Source organism: Arachis ipaensis, chromosome B10 (assembly GCF_059453495.1).
Source record: "Arachis ipaensis isolate K30076 ecotype BB chromosome B10, ASM5945349v1, whole genome shotgun sequence".
NCBI classification, from domain to species: Eukaryota; Viridiplantae; Streptophyta; class Magnoliopsida; order Fabales; family Fabaceae; genus Arachis; species Arachis ipaensis.
Window position 1 is genome coordinate 89,792 of NC_142435.1, and position 13,060 is coordinate 102,851.

Sequence of the window (13,060 nt, forward strand, 5' to 3'; positions counted from 1 at the left end):
AAAAAAAAAACAACCATCAAATTCAAAGAGTAATTATTGTCTACAAATTATCTTACAACCAATTTCATTAAATGACACGTTACCGGTGCAATTCTGAAGAATAACACGTCTATAATATATGTTTACTACAAACGATGATGTGCCATACGAACTTTAGAGCCATCTAAATAATTCAAATCTTCATGAAGAAAAATAAAAGGAAAAAGCTTGACAAACAACCGAACAATACTTAAAAGACCTAATATATGAAGTTCATCTCAGAAATCTGCAAAAACAGCAAAAAGATCGCCATTGACATAATCATTGTCTACTAAGCTGACTAAGAAGTAGCTGTTGCCCACCTGTAACACAATTAAAACAGAATTATCAGAACTCTAGTATCCAAGGCGAAAGAAGACAATTTCAGTATTGCTATTAATACAAGGTATTTCTGCTGATAATAAGGCAAAGTGCAAGGTTTAGGGTATGGAAGTTTGAAAACCAACCTCTTCAACCAATTTCCTGGAAGCATCACCCTCAGGGTACAAGCATGCCCATCCTCTTGACCAAATTTCAAATGCCTCATCCTTCCATACCATGAAGCTAACAGGATCTACAATGGTTGGTTGGATTATTTCCTTGGCTGGGAAGACCCCCCATGTCACAGCATTCACATCGGTTTGGCCTACATTAGATCTCCAACTTCCTTCTTTATTCACAGCCATGAAAGTTAGAGATGATCTATTCTTGCATTTCTCAACAAGTGCATCCAGCTTTTCCTTAGAGCAAAAGAACTCCACATATGCCTTCTGATATACATATCCACCAGGTCCACCCCAGCCTAGGTAAAAAATCAAAACATAGGATTTAGAATATCTGTTGTTTTCAGTTTTTTCCCCCCTACATGGTAGTAAAACCAATGCAAAAGAAGCGAGAAACCAAAAGAGGAGGGGTACAGCCACATCTGAGTTACAACTCTGATCCAATTGAAACAAAAAAACAACTCATAAAGGGAGCTATCAATTGACCACCAAATATTGCTTTTCTTGTAGTTAAGTAATTCAAGTTTTTTTTACCAACAAAAAACAATGAAAAAGAAAATGGCAATAAACCGGGGAGAAAAGAACTATATAGAAATTGCCCACTTATGGTTGTTGACCGAATTGTAGGACATAACTCTATTTATTCATCAGCACAGACCATCTACCTTAGCAGGCTTGCTACCAGCTGGGAAACACTACATATTTTTATATTCAGGTAATCAGAGGCAGGAAAAGTGAGAAAACACTCACTGCTAATGTCAGCTAACTATTGATGTTGTTTCAAACTAAATGTATTGGAAGATCATGCCAAAGTATAATTGTCTAAGTTGTCTCCTCTCCGAAACTAGATCATGCTGCAATACTTGATGGTCATGGATGTTCCCTATGCATGCATAGTCAGGAAAGGCGAAAGAAGGCTTCCAATATCATGGGAATATGGGATACTTATGACAAATAGTCATCGTTCAAGACACTTGGAAATGCATCAATCTAGGCAATTATGATCTATAGTGTGTACAAATTAGAAAATTATTCATGTATACACGTCTACGTCTTTTAGACTCACCTACAGTAGCAGAATCAGATTTCTCCCCATTGACTGCTGGCTGGCTATTGATGGTGAGAAATCCCTTCAAGTTAATCTTTTCCAGCTGCTCATTTATAATCTTCGTCTCTGGCTGAAGACCATCTAGTTCTGACCAAGGATTGCTTCTCAACTTTCCAAGGCAATACTGTTTAAACCTCTGTTATGCAACAATGAACACAACTTTAGCTCCTGTTGAAGTGATGGTGAGCATAGCCATATTCCAGATAGGAATTATACCTCATAAATATCCTCAATGCTCCTCAGGGGAACCACCCATTCTTCAACAAGCTTTTTGTCCCGTGCACGTGGCCTCATGAACTGCAAGAAAGAAAAGAATTGAGTAGGACATGATCATTCAAATAAGCAGCATAATATTAAGAGACTCTCAATTTCTAAATGCTTTCTACGGTGTTTCATTCTTCTTCCCTGTCATCATTTAGTGGTTTCTCATTGACAGTGTCCCAAATTAAAAGACATTGTAATTAACTAATTATGCATCGAATAACTAAACCTACTTATGTCTCTGCAGAATCAAAGTGATCATCTATCTATTCCCTCTCCCTCTATCTCCTTCACACATATACACACAAACACAAAAACATTCTCACTAAATTGCAAACTATAGTTGCCAACTTTTTGCTGACCTGTGCTAAACAAAATCAGAGAGAATTGCTAGCTCATCTGCAGATCAGAGTCATGAGTATATGACAACTGGCTGGAAAGATTAAATTTTGCTTATGCAAGCAAGAATCTACCAAGAACTTGCTAGGAAACGTTTCAGTATATGACATTACTTTGATATAAAAGGGCAAGAAAAAACTACTAAATACCATACTGTGAAGGAAAAAAACCGAGAAAATGTATATATACGTATTAAAATCCACAAAATACATGAATTGAGTCATGGACAAAAGTATCAAACTGAACTTTACAAAAAAATAGAATCCACAAATTAAAATCACTTTGTGATAGTAAGAACCTGGTAATCAGTTAGTGCACCATATGATGGATTACGAGAATCACCCCAACGCCCATGTGGGTATTGATCCCATCCTATTGTCCTTGATATGTAGCTTTTTGGACGATTTGCCCTATTGCATTAATATATGGATATAAAGTAAGATATCCTTCAAATAAACTAAACACCCCCAAATATTTTAAGGAAAAAAACATAGCATTTACAAAGGTGTAATACCAAAATATTGGACGAACATCTTCTCTAACACGAAACACATTTGCAGGGCGTCGCCAAGGTAATGACCTATTAATTTTGGTCTCTTCAATTAAGCCGAGATTCTGCCAATAATAATATGCATAGAGACTTACGTTCAATTCAATTCTTGCAATATAACAATGAAAATATGCGTAAAACAGGAATCTCGCATGGAACAGGAGAAACAACCATTAGTATTGCTAATGCTGATTTCTCCATATTTAGAGTATACATATGTAGTGTCTTAATTCCATGAGCTAAAATTTTTTTGCACATTTCAGTTCCCAGGTGAATTCCATAAGATTTGACAGCTTCTTCATTGTCCTTGATAGGCTCTAAAGCAGCAAAAATGTCAGCTGGTATCTGGAATATTTCATCAAAGATGAAAAATTATACTAGAGCCAAGACTGAAGTATAAAAAAAATAGTAAAGTGTAAGCAACTAAGAGACATTAGTCTGTACGCTTCTGTTCAAACATGCCTAATTTCATGTACTGACTGGAATTGGAATTCAGTTCCCAAAGAAAATAGTAATGCATACAAATATAATATTTTCAAATGTAGCACTTATGATTTATCAGTAGTTACTATTCATGTAGCTCATAGTCTTCCAAGTTGCAGTCTATTCTATCATCTGAAAACAAAATGCAGAAATCCTTGCTGAAAATTGCACAACTTTTCACTTTCACCATTAATAACAAAATATCATGAAGACTGTGACATTCATGACAAATCAGTGGAACTTCTTCAGTAAAAATCAAGTTCAATTAATCATGAAATATAGCAAGGGCTGAGGGTGGAGCAAAATACATCTTAGAAGGAGGGGAAGGATAAGAGCCAGAACCATTCCTCTAAAAAGTTTATGAAAAGAGTAGTATAATAGTAGAGAATTAAAAGATATAACATCTTAATAAGACAAAAAGAAAAAATGTTAATCCATTAATGCCAGCATAAAAATAATAACTAACAACCAACTAAAAGGTGAAAATATATGATCTAGCATTTTCTGCGGATATATATACTTTATGGGAACCAAGTATATTCACTCTGTAATATGTGCTCTTTGCTTTTGTGCTCAACCAAATTAAAGCATAGCTGAAACAAATACTCATCAAGGATATAACTAAGACATAGCTGTCTTGAAAATTAATTTGACCCGAAGAAGCTTACAAAGTTTCTATTAAAAGTACTGTTAACATTTATACTTTCACAAGGAAAATAGTAGTGTATAGTCCAACTAGTTTAATACAATTTTAATTATTTCAGTTTTCAGAAAGATTTTTTAGCAAAGGAATGTTCAATTTTACCCATTCATTAAATACAATTGATGTCACTTACAACAATTGCAACAGCAAAATGCTATCTGAACTGAATATCTAAATTTTCTGCACATGAAGGCAAAAATGCTGAATAAAAGGCGTTTAAATCAGAAGGAACGCACTAGAGAGCACCATTAAATCTATTCATACAACTTAAATAGGGTGATCAGAGACTTATTCTTAGCAACCAAGCAAGCCAGAGGAAAAGATGCAACCCCAGAAATTCAAAAAGAAAAATAATAATATAAAATTAAAAAAGAGGTTTAATAAACATAACAAACATTTAGCAACACATTGAACACATAACATGACATTTATACCAGTATTCAACACATTGAACACAACACTCCAGAGCATTTTTAAGTCCCATGTCCTCAAGATTAGTAAAATATTTAGTATATCTAACTAAAAGGTCTATAGTCTATACAACAACATTTGGATACCTTCGTTTTACAAAAGCCAGTCATGCGGAGAAAACCTTTATAATTATTAATCGGCATAATTCCAGGCACAATAGGACAAGTTATTCCAATTTGGCGACAGTCATTCACAAATTTAAGGAATATATCTGTATCATAAAATAATTGGGTAACGATCAGATCCGCTCCAGCATCAACCTATAAAATAAATAAATAGTTAGATTAGCGGGAAAAAGGCAGAAGGATGAACACACAACAGGTGAGTTGAAAGCATTATGTAAAACAAACAGCCATATTTCTCTCTTCATACTTCTTTTAGCATGCTACTCAGAAATTGTAAGTATTCTGTAAACCAGTATTAATAATAACAGTAAACAATGAACAAAAAAGTTCTCAAACATCTTTTTCTCTTAATACATGTTTAAGCATGCTACACAGCACGACCCCCAAAAAAAAGGCATGCTACACAGAATTTCAATGAACATATCATTTCTTATGCATTTTTCTCGCTTCACATACTTATTAAGCATGCTACTCACAAATCATAAGCATGTTGTAGACTGTACATCCAGAAGTGATCATGGATAAAACCTAATGTAACACAAGATGGGCGAAGTCAAATTTTTGGTAAAAACACCTTGCTCTTGAGGTAAGCAAGATCATTTTGATAACCTTCTGGAGTAGCCAAGCCATCACTTCCTATAACATCTGGATGTGCCTCTGAGAAGAAGAAGACAGGAATATAAGAACAATGAAAGTGGTAAAAGCAACAGAAAAGCTCATGATGTAATAATGATGTTGAAAATAATGATAACTATAGCTAGAAACCTGGATAACCAGCAACTGTGATGCCAAAGTAGTCACCATATTTGGCTCTTATATGTTTAACCTGAAAAAATTAACAGCAATATCATAGTTAACATGCAAGACTAGGCAAATGGCCCAAGGAGTTTAACAACTAGCTCTGGTAGCAAATACCAAATTACTTTATGAAATTAAGTTTCAGGTTGTGACATCAGCAAGAATGTAATTTGGTATTTCATAAATTGCTGGAACATCATGTCCACATATTTAAAAGTTTGGTTAAAAAGGGCACATCATTCTTTCTCATATAAAGTTTTTTTTATTGTTTTCCCATGTTATGCGCAACAATTATTTGAAAGCATCTCCACAAAGCAGTTCAACAATTATTTACATCTGTTTCCCATTTTAGCAGAACTCAGTTTGCGCAACAAATCAGACAAAGGAAATTTTGAGAACAGTATGTCATTAAATGACTTAAAAGCTCTTCTAGAAAAAGATTTTCATGAAAATAGTTTTGAAGAAAAAAAAATTATCAAAATCATGCCAGTCTACAGAATCAGATGAAGTCTAAATATTGAAGATATGCTCTCCCAATTTTTTGTCGGTAAATAGAAAAGTAAATAGTTGGCAAAAACCCTAGCAACACATATGAATGCCATTAGGCCATGGCAAAAAGCAAATAAGATAGATTCGTCATGCTAGAAACTCGCTCTTTAAACATATTATTTGTTTATATCTTGAAATTTAGAGAAGAAAACAAGATGAATAATTTTGGTCCAGTAATTTTAGGTTGCTGGTAAGGTATTATGAATAAAATCTCATGTTAATCAAAACGTTTGATATATTTTCTATACACTTGAAATCAATGTAACATATTTGTTTAAAATGTGCATATGAAAGAGTTACTTGACAGCGCAATCATTGATAGATTCCAATTTATATATAGAGGGTAAGAATGGGGTTTGGTGTACCAAGTCCCGAGCGCAGGCAAAGCCACCTTCAATCTGGACAAATTTGTCCTGACCGTGAGGGGGATCACCACGAAGAGCAAGAACATTCTGGAGACCATTGGACTTGATGGTCTGGAGAGCATGGTCGATCTTCTCTACAGGCATGTTGGTACAGGTGAGGTGCATCATGGTCTCCACGCATACCATGTTTTGCATCTTGTTTGCAATTTCAAGTGTTAGATCAGCTGTGGATCCTCCTGCGCCCCAAGTGATATCGCAAAACGAAGGATTATGTGCCACCATCCGGTCCATCCTCTCAAACAAATTATCTACCCCATCTTCGGTCTTGGGTGGAAAGAACTCGAATGAGAAGACCACCCTGTCTGGATCAGCTGCCGCAGCTGCTCGTATTTTCTCTATCACCTTCATTTGCTTCTTTTTGTCTCTTCAAATTTTATCCTGATGAGGCCAACAACCAACCAAAGCAACAAAGTATATTAGATCAGCTAGGCTAGATCCAACAATTAATATACCTTCCTACCAAATGATTGCAAGAACACCACCGACACCACACATATAACCATGTTAGTGATACAAGAACAGAAACACAGAAGCTAACATAAATTTGCCTTCCTGATTGTAGATCAATAATAATAATAATAATAATAATAATAATAATAATAATAAATCAGAAGGAGATAAATAAGAATGAAACGAGATCCAGTAGTTGTTGTCTTCACTATTTCTTTTGGTCCTCCGCTCATTACCGCATCGCGTCATTCCACTATCACTAAAGCAGGGATGCACAACAGTGATCCTCGCACCAAACTAGATCCATATACAGAGCCCAAAATGCAGCAAAAAACTTTTCAATAACAATTGCCCTTCAATTTCAAACGTATAATATCTTCAAATTGAAGAACACGAGAGTTTAAGAAGCCTAATTAACGGAAGTCCTTTAGATGCAAAACTTAGTACCACAAATAAGTTTTCCCGAGATAAAAACATACATATATTTCGCATCATTCCGTTCAATCTACAACAAAGAACAAGCAGAGGAATAACTGATTCCACAGCAGTAGTAGATACAGCTGTAAATTTTCAACTGAAATTCGATTTATTTCATCCCTCGCAATACGTGGTTCTACAGTGTTCTTTTTCTGGCGGAATTTAGTGCACATGAAAAAACAGTTGGAAGTGAAAGGAAAGTGTACCGGATCGCGGAGAGAGAGAGAGAGAGAGAGAGAGAGAGAGTCGTACCTCTAGGATGAAACTTATGAGGAAGGGAGACAATGAGGCAGAGGCAGATGGCAAAAGCGCGCAATGGCAGGGGAGCTACTCTGGCTATTTATAGACTTAGATTAGAGGTGGCAGCATAGATCTGAGATGGGGATGATATAGTTGGTTGGTAATGGTGGCTACAGTTACTGGCTAAGTGCCTCATTTCTTCAAATTCTGTCGGTATAGATTTTAATTCTTTGAGAAGTACGATTTGAGAATCGAAGTCGTGATTAAATCGATTAAATTATTGATTTATTAATTTAATTAAAAAATTATTAGTTAAATTGTTAAAATTATTTTTATATAAATAAAAATATAAAATAATTAAAATTTTAAAATTAAAATTTAAAATATATATATCTAAATTTTAGAAAAAATAAATATAAAATTTATGAATATTATTATAATAATATTTTAATTCAATACAATAACAGTAATAATTAATTTATAAAAGTTATCATCTAATCATAATATTAATAAATTTTAATATTAATATCAAAACAAATAATTTTAATACAACACTAATATTAAAATAGATCAAATATAAAATATATTAATAAATTTTAGCAAAATTTATATTTATATTTGATACGTTACCTTTATCTTTGGCCGTCCGAAAAGCACGGCACGTGGCCTCACCCATTTGAAAATAGGAAACGTGCTCAACAAACCTAATCACCAAAACAGAATATGATAACCAACCTACAAACTAGGACTTATCCACAGTAAATGGAAAAAACAACTCCTATAAAACTGAACTAATATTCTCGAGATCAGGTTCCATTCTCAGTCTTCTATTCTTTACTTAACTGATTTATTAAAGATCCTTATTGACTTGAGCGTCGGAGTATCTTTTGCAGGTATTCCCACCACGGTGTTCGATTCAGGCCGACGTATAGCTCTTCCTCTCCGATAGTCGCTTGCTCGGAGTCACTAAAGCTCGACCACCCCTGTGCCAGGACGAAACACTTGGCGCCCACAGTGGGTCCGGAATACATCTAACCCCATTTTTTCCTCTGTCTAGTCTTTTATTCTATTTTGCAGGATTTCCAGTCCTCGAATATGGCTGACAAGGAAAATCCACAACTCACACAAGCTGAGCTCCTGGCCCAAATCGCTGAACTTCAGGCGGAAGTACGGAGAATAGCCGAGCTATCCACGCAGAACAATGGAGAAAGCTCCAAAAGCTTGGCTCAGGGCAACACAGACCCCTTGAGCGTTACTCCTCCAAAGGAGAAGCTCACCCTCGACAACTCCTTCTTCGAGGAGATCACAAAGTACCAGATGCCAAAAAACTTTGCACTGCCCTCCGCGCTTGAACCCTACAAGGGGTTCGGAGATCCCCGAGCTCATGTAAAGAAGTTCCAATCCATGATGTTCTTCAACGGTGCTAACAATGAGCCCGTCCTCTACCGAGCGTTTCCCACTTACCTCGATGGTGCTGCGTTACTCTGGTTCTCTAAGTTGTCTGCAGGTTCAATCTCTTCCTTTGAGGACCTGGCAAGGTCGTTCATTGATTACTTTGCTGCGTCAAGAATATATGTGCACGGATCAGATTACCTCGGCACCATCAAGCAAGGCCAACACAAGAGCTTAAAAGACTACATGACCAGGTTTGCCGAGGCTACTATGGAGATCCAAGACTTGGATACGGCTGTCCACTTACATGCCCTCAAAGCTGGCCTCAGACCTGGCAAGTTCCGGGAGACTATTGCGATAACAAAACCAAAAACACTAGAAGAGTTTCGAGAAAGGGCTACAGGCCAAATGGAGATTGAAGAACTCCGTGAGGCCCAAAAATCGGACAAACAACCACATCGGAGAGATGAAGAAAAAGCTTTTAGATCACCAGGAAACAAGGATACAAAGAAGCCTTTCAAGCTCACACCAAAATACAACACGTACACCAGATTCAATACAAAGAGAGAAAACATCATCAAAGAAATTCTCAACGCCAAAATCGTAAAGCCGCCAGCTCGAGCAGGGAACTACCAGGACCAAAGGTTCGTGGATAGGAGCAAGCATTGCACCTTCCATCAGAAGTTCGGCCACACCACGGACGACTGCATTGTCGTGAAAGACCTCCTAGAGAGACTAGCGCGCCAAGGGCTTCTGGACAAATATGTCGAGAGCCGGAAAGCCAGAAGAGCAAACTCGAATAGGGAGGAGAGCAAACAAACAGTGACAGACAAAAAAGAACAGACAACTCCTGATCCACCAAGAGGAATCATTAGCCACATATCAGGAGGGTTCGCAGGCGGAGGTGAAACGAGCTCGGCCAGAAAGCGAAGCTACAGGGCGATGCTGGCAATCGAGGGAACACTACAGCCAAGGAAGGACAAGGACCCAGACGTCACGATATCCTTCAACCAAGCGGACTTCAGATCGGCAAGCCCTAAACTCGACGACCCAGTGGTGATTTCCATCCAGGTCGGAGAGCTGTTGGTAAGGAAAACACTACTGGACCCAGGTAGTAGCACTGATGTTTTGTTTTATTCTACCTTTAAAAAGATGAAGTTATCAAAAAAACTGATACAGCTCTCCTCGGGAGAGCTAATTGAGTTCTCCGGAGAAAGAGTCCCCATCATGGGACATATATGGCTGAGGACCACAATGGGAGAGATCCCTATGTCGAAGTCCATTGATATTCAATACCTAATAGTAGACTGTTATATCCCTTATAATATTATAATTGGGAGACCCGCCTTGAATATATTCAAAGCGGTAGTGTCCACATTACACCTGTGTGTCAAGTTCCCAGTGCTGGAAAACAAGATAGCTACAGTATACGCCGATCACCAGGAAGCTTGGCAGTGCTACAATGCCTGTCTAAAGCAAGCCCAGACGAGGGAGACAGCTCGGCCGAAGCCACGATGTTAGCTGATCTCGACCCGAGAGAAGACCTCGGCAAAAGACCTCAGCTAATGGACAACCTTCACCAATTAACACTAACAGCAGATGAAAAGCAAACACATACATCGGAGAAGTACTGGAAGGGAAGGAACGAGCAAGACTTATACACATACTGCGCTAGAATGCCGACCTATTCGCGTGGACACCAGACGACATGCCGGGAATAAGCCCAGAAGTCATCTGCCACAAATTAGCAATCGACAAAACAGTCTGACCAGTGGCACAAAAGAAAAGAAATCTCGGAGAAGAGAAAAAACAAGCAGCACTTGAAGAGACCAAGAAGCTCCTCAATGCAGGTTTCATCAGAGAAATCCGCTTCACCACATGGCTATCAAACGTGGTAATGGTAAGGAAAAGTTCAGGTAAATGGCGCATGTGCGTCGATTTTACAAATCTAAACAAAGCTTGCCTTAAAGATGCATATCCATTACCTTGCATTGATAAGTTAGTTGATAACGCTTCTGGTTTCAAAGCCTTGAGCTATGAAGCACGGACACTTCGCTGAATTGTCGTGTCCGTGTGTCGGACACATTTTAGATACGACACTCACTGACACTCGTCGGACACGTGTGTCTACTGTGTCCAACTGTGTCTTAATAAAAAGCAAAAAAATTCTTCTCCGAACACGCTTGGACACACCTAAATACCATTACGTATCAGCGTGTCCAATCTTATTCTTAACATATATTCTTGAAATAAATTTAGATATAGTATATATTATTATTTACTAAAATAAAAAATATTTTAAATATTTGATATAATTAAAATAAGACATTAAAAATAATTAAAAAAATTAATTATAATTTAATATCAATAAAATATCAAAATATCATTACGATTTATTTAAAAAATACTTTATATTTTATATATATGCGTGTCCCCGTATCTTATTAGATTTTAAAATTCGCGTGTCGGCGTGTCCCGTGTCGTGTCGTGTCCCGTGTCCGTGTCAGTGTCCGTGCATCATAGGCCTTGAGTTTTATGGATGCATACTCTGGTTATAACCAAATTTTGATGCACCAAGAAGACCAAAGCAAAACAGCTTTCATAACAGAACATGGAAATTTTTGTTACAAGGTAATGCCTTTTGGCTTAAAGAATGCAGGTGCGACATATCAAAGATTAATGGACAAAGTATTCTAACAACAGATAGGCCGGAATATGGAAGTCTATATAGATGATATGGTAGCAAAAACGCCTGCGGGGTCACACTGTGATGACTTGGTAGAAGTTTTCAACTAACTCCAAGCATATAACATGAGGCTCAACCCAGACAAATGTGCTTTTGGAGTCAAAGGAGGGAAATTTCTTGGCTTCATACTAACCTCACGAGGTATAGAAGCCAACCCAAAAAAATGCAATGCAGTGCTGACCATGACAAGCCCAAAAACAGTAAAAGAAGTCCAGCAATTAGCAGGCAGAATAGCCGCCCTATCACGTTTCCTACCCGCAGTGGCAAACCGATCTTACCATTTTTTTCAGACATTCTCTAAGGGCAGGAAATTCACATGGACAGACGAATGCGAAATTCCTTTACGGAACTCAAACAGCTCTTAACATCACCTCCAATACTCCAGAGACCAGAGGCAGGTAAGCCGTTGTATCTGTATTTATCAGTATCTAACCACGCCATAAGCTCGGTCCTAGTGATGGAAACAGGAAAAAAGCAAAACCCAGTATACTTCATCAGTAAGGTATTACAACCAACAGAAACAAGGTATCCGAAGATAGAACAGCTAGCACTGGCACTGGTCACCACAGCAAGAAGGCTGCGACATTACTTTCAAAGCCACACAATCATAGTACGAATAGACCAACCACTAAGGCAGATATTAACCAGACCCGAGCTCGCCGGACGACTAATAAAGTGGTCAATCAAACTATCCAAGTTCGACATTCAGTACGAGTCGAGAAAGACTCTGAAGTCACAAGTACTTGCCGACTTCGTGTCAGAAATGACTAATGAGACACAACACACAACAGCCAATTGGAGTATACATGTGGATGGAGCATCAAACAGAAAAGGAAACAAACATAGTAAAACAATTTACCTATGTGATCATACACAGCCTGCCTATCGGTATCTCATTTCAACATTTCAGCAATCGACAACAAACCTTTCGGACCCAAAGACTTAAACAAAAAATCCATCACAATATCATCATCAAGAAGCCTATCATCTACATCCAGTGCTTGATACGGCTCGGCACACCAGAATAAAGGGAACCTTTCCAATAAATGTTCGTTCAAATAAAAGGGAAAATTCTCGGGTACACTCCTAACCTTTACAAACATAGATTTGAAGTCCTTAAATGATGACTTATATAGGCCAAATATAGCCCGACGGGATAGCTACTAAGGTTTACCCACAAGCCCCTATTCACCCCTTTCGCCTGAAATAATGAGAAAAACAGCCTAAGAGACGGCGGATGGTCTAGCAGTTCCATCAATATCTCGAACGCCCGAACAAAACCCCAGGAGTTAGGGTGAAGTTGAGTTGAGGCGCAGTTCAACCAATACAAAACCCCACACTCAAACTCGGTAAAGGAAAGTT

General features: G+C 37.7%; 2 protein-coding genes across 2 annotated transcripts; one reads left to right on the forward strand and one right to left on the reverse strand.

Moving 5' to 3' along the window:
• Positions 1-7,807, reverse strand: LOC107622119 (putative methylenetetrahydrofolate reductase (NADH)). Its single transcript, XM_016324031.3, has 12 exons — positions 7,573-7,807; positions 6,334-6,771; positions 5,387-5,447; positions 5,196-5,278; positions 4,583-4,756; positions 3,011-3,184; positions 2,804-2,904; positions 2,588-2,699; positions 1,846-1,926; positions 1,588-1,765; positions 486-820; positions 1-341 (listed from the first exon to the last, which is right to left on the reverse strand). The coding sequence occupies exons 2-12, from the start codon at positions 6,739-6,741 to the stop codon at positions 258-260; spliced, it is 1,791 nt and encodes a 596-aa protein (XP_016179517.1). The 5' UTR covers positions 6,742-6,771; positions 7,573-7,807; the 3' UTR covers positions 1-257.
• Positions 7,808-8,964: 1,157 nt separating this feature from the next.
• LOC107619857 (uncharacterized) lies at positions 8,965-10,473 on the forward strand. Its single transcript, XM_016322095.2, has one exon. It carries the CDS (start codon positions 8,965-8,967, stop codon positions 10,471-10,473), a length of 1,509 nt encoding a protein of 502 aa, XP_016177581.2.
• The last annotated feature ends 2,587 nt before the right edge of the window (positions 10,474-13,060 follow it).

Bases quoted from the DNA above. Each gene is read 5' to 3' on its own strand.
- LOC107622119 (XM_016324031.3), bottom strand. From the start codon at position 6,741: ATGAAGGTGATAGAGAAAATACGAGCAGCTGCGGCAGCTGATCCAGAC. The intron at 1,927-2,587 runs GTTCTTACTATC...TCTTTCTTGCAG, and splicing joins GTGCACTAACTGATTACCAG to TTCATGAGGCCACGTGCACG. The intron at 1,766-1,845 runs GTATAATTCCTA...GTTGCATAACAG, and splicing joins GCATTGAGGATATTTATGAG to AGGTTTAAACAGTATTGCCT.
- LOC107619857 (XM_016322095.2), top strand. From the start codon at position 8,965: ATGATGTTCTTCAACGGTGCTAACAATGAGCCCGTCCTCTACCGAGCG.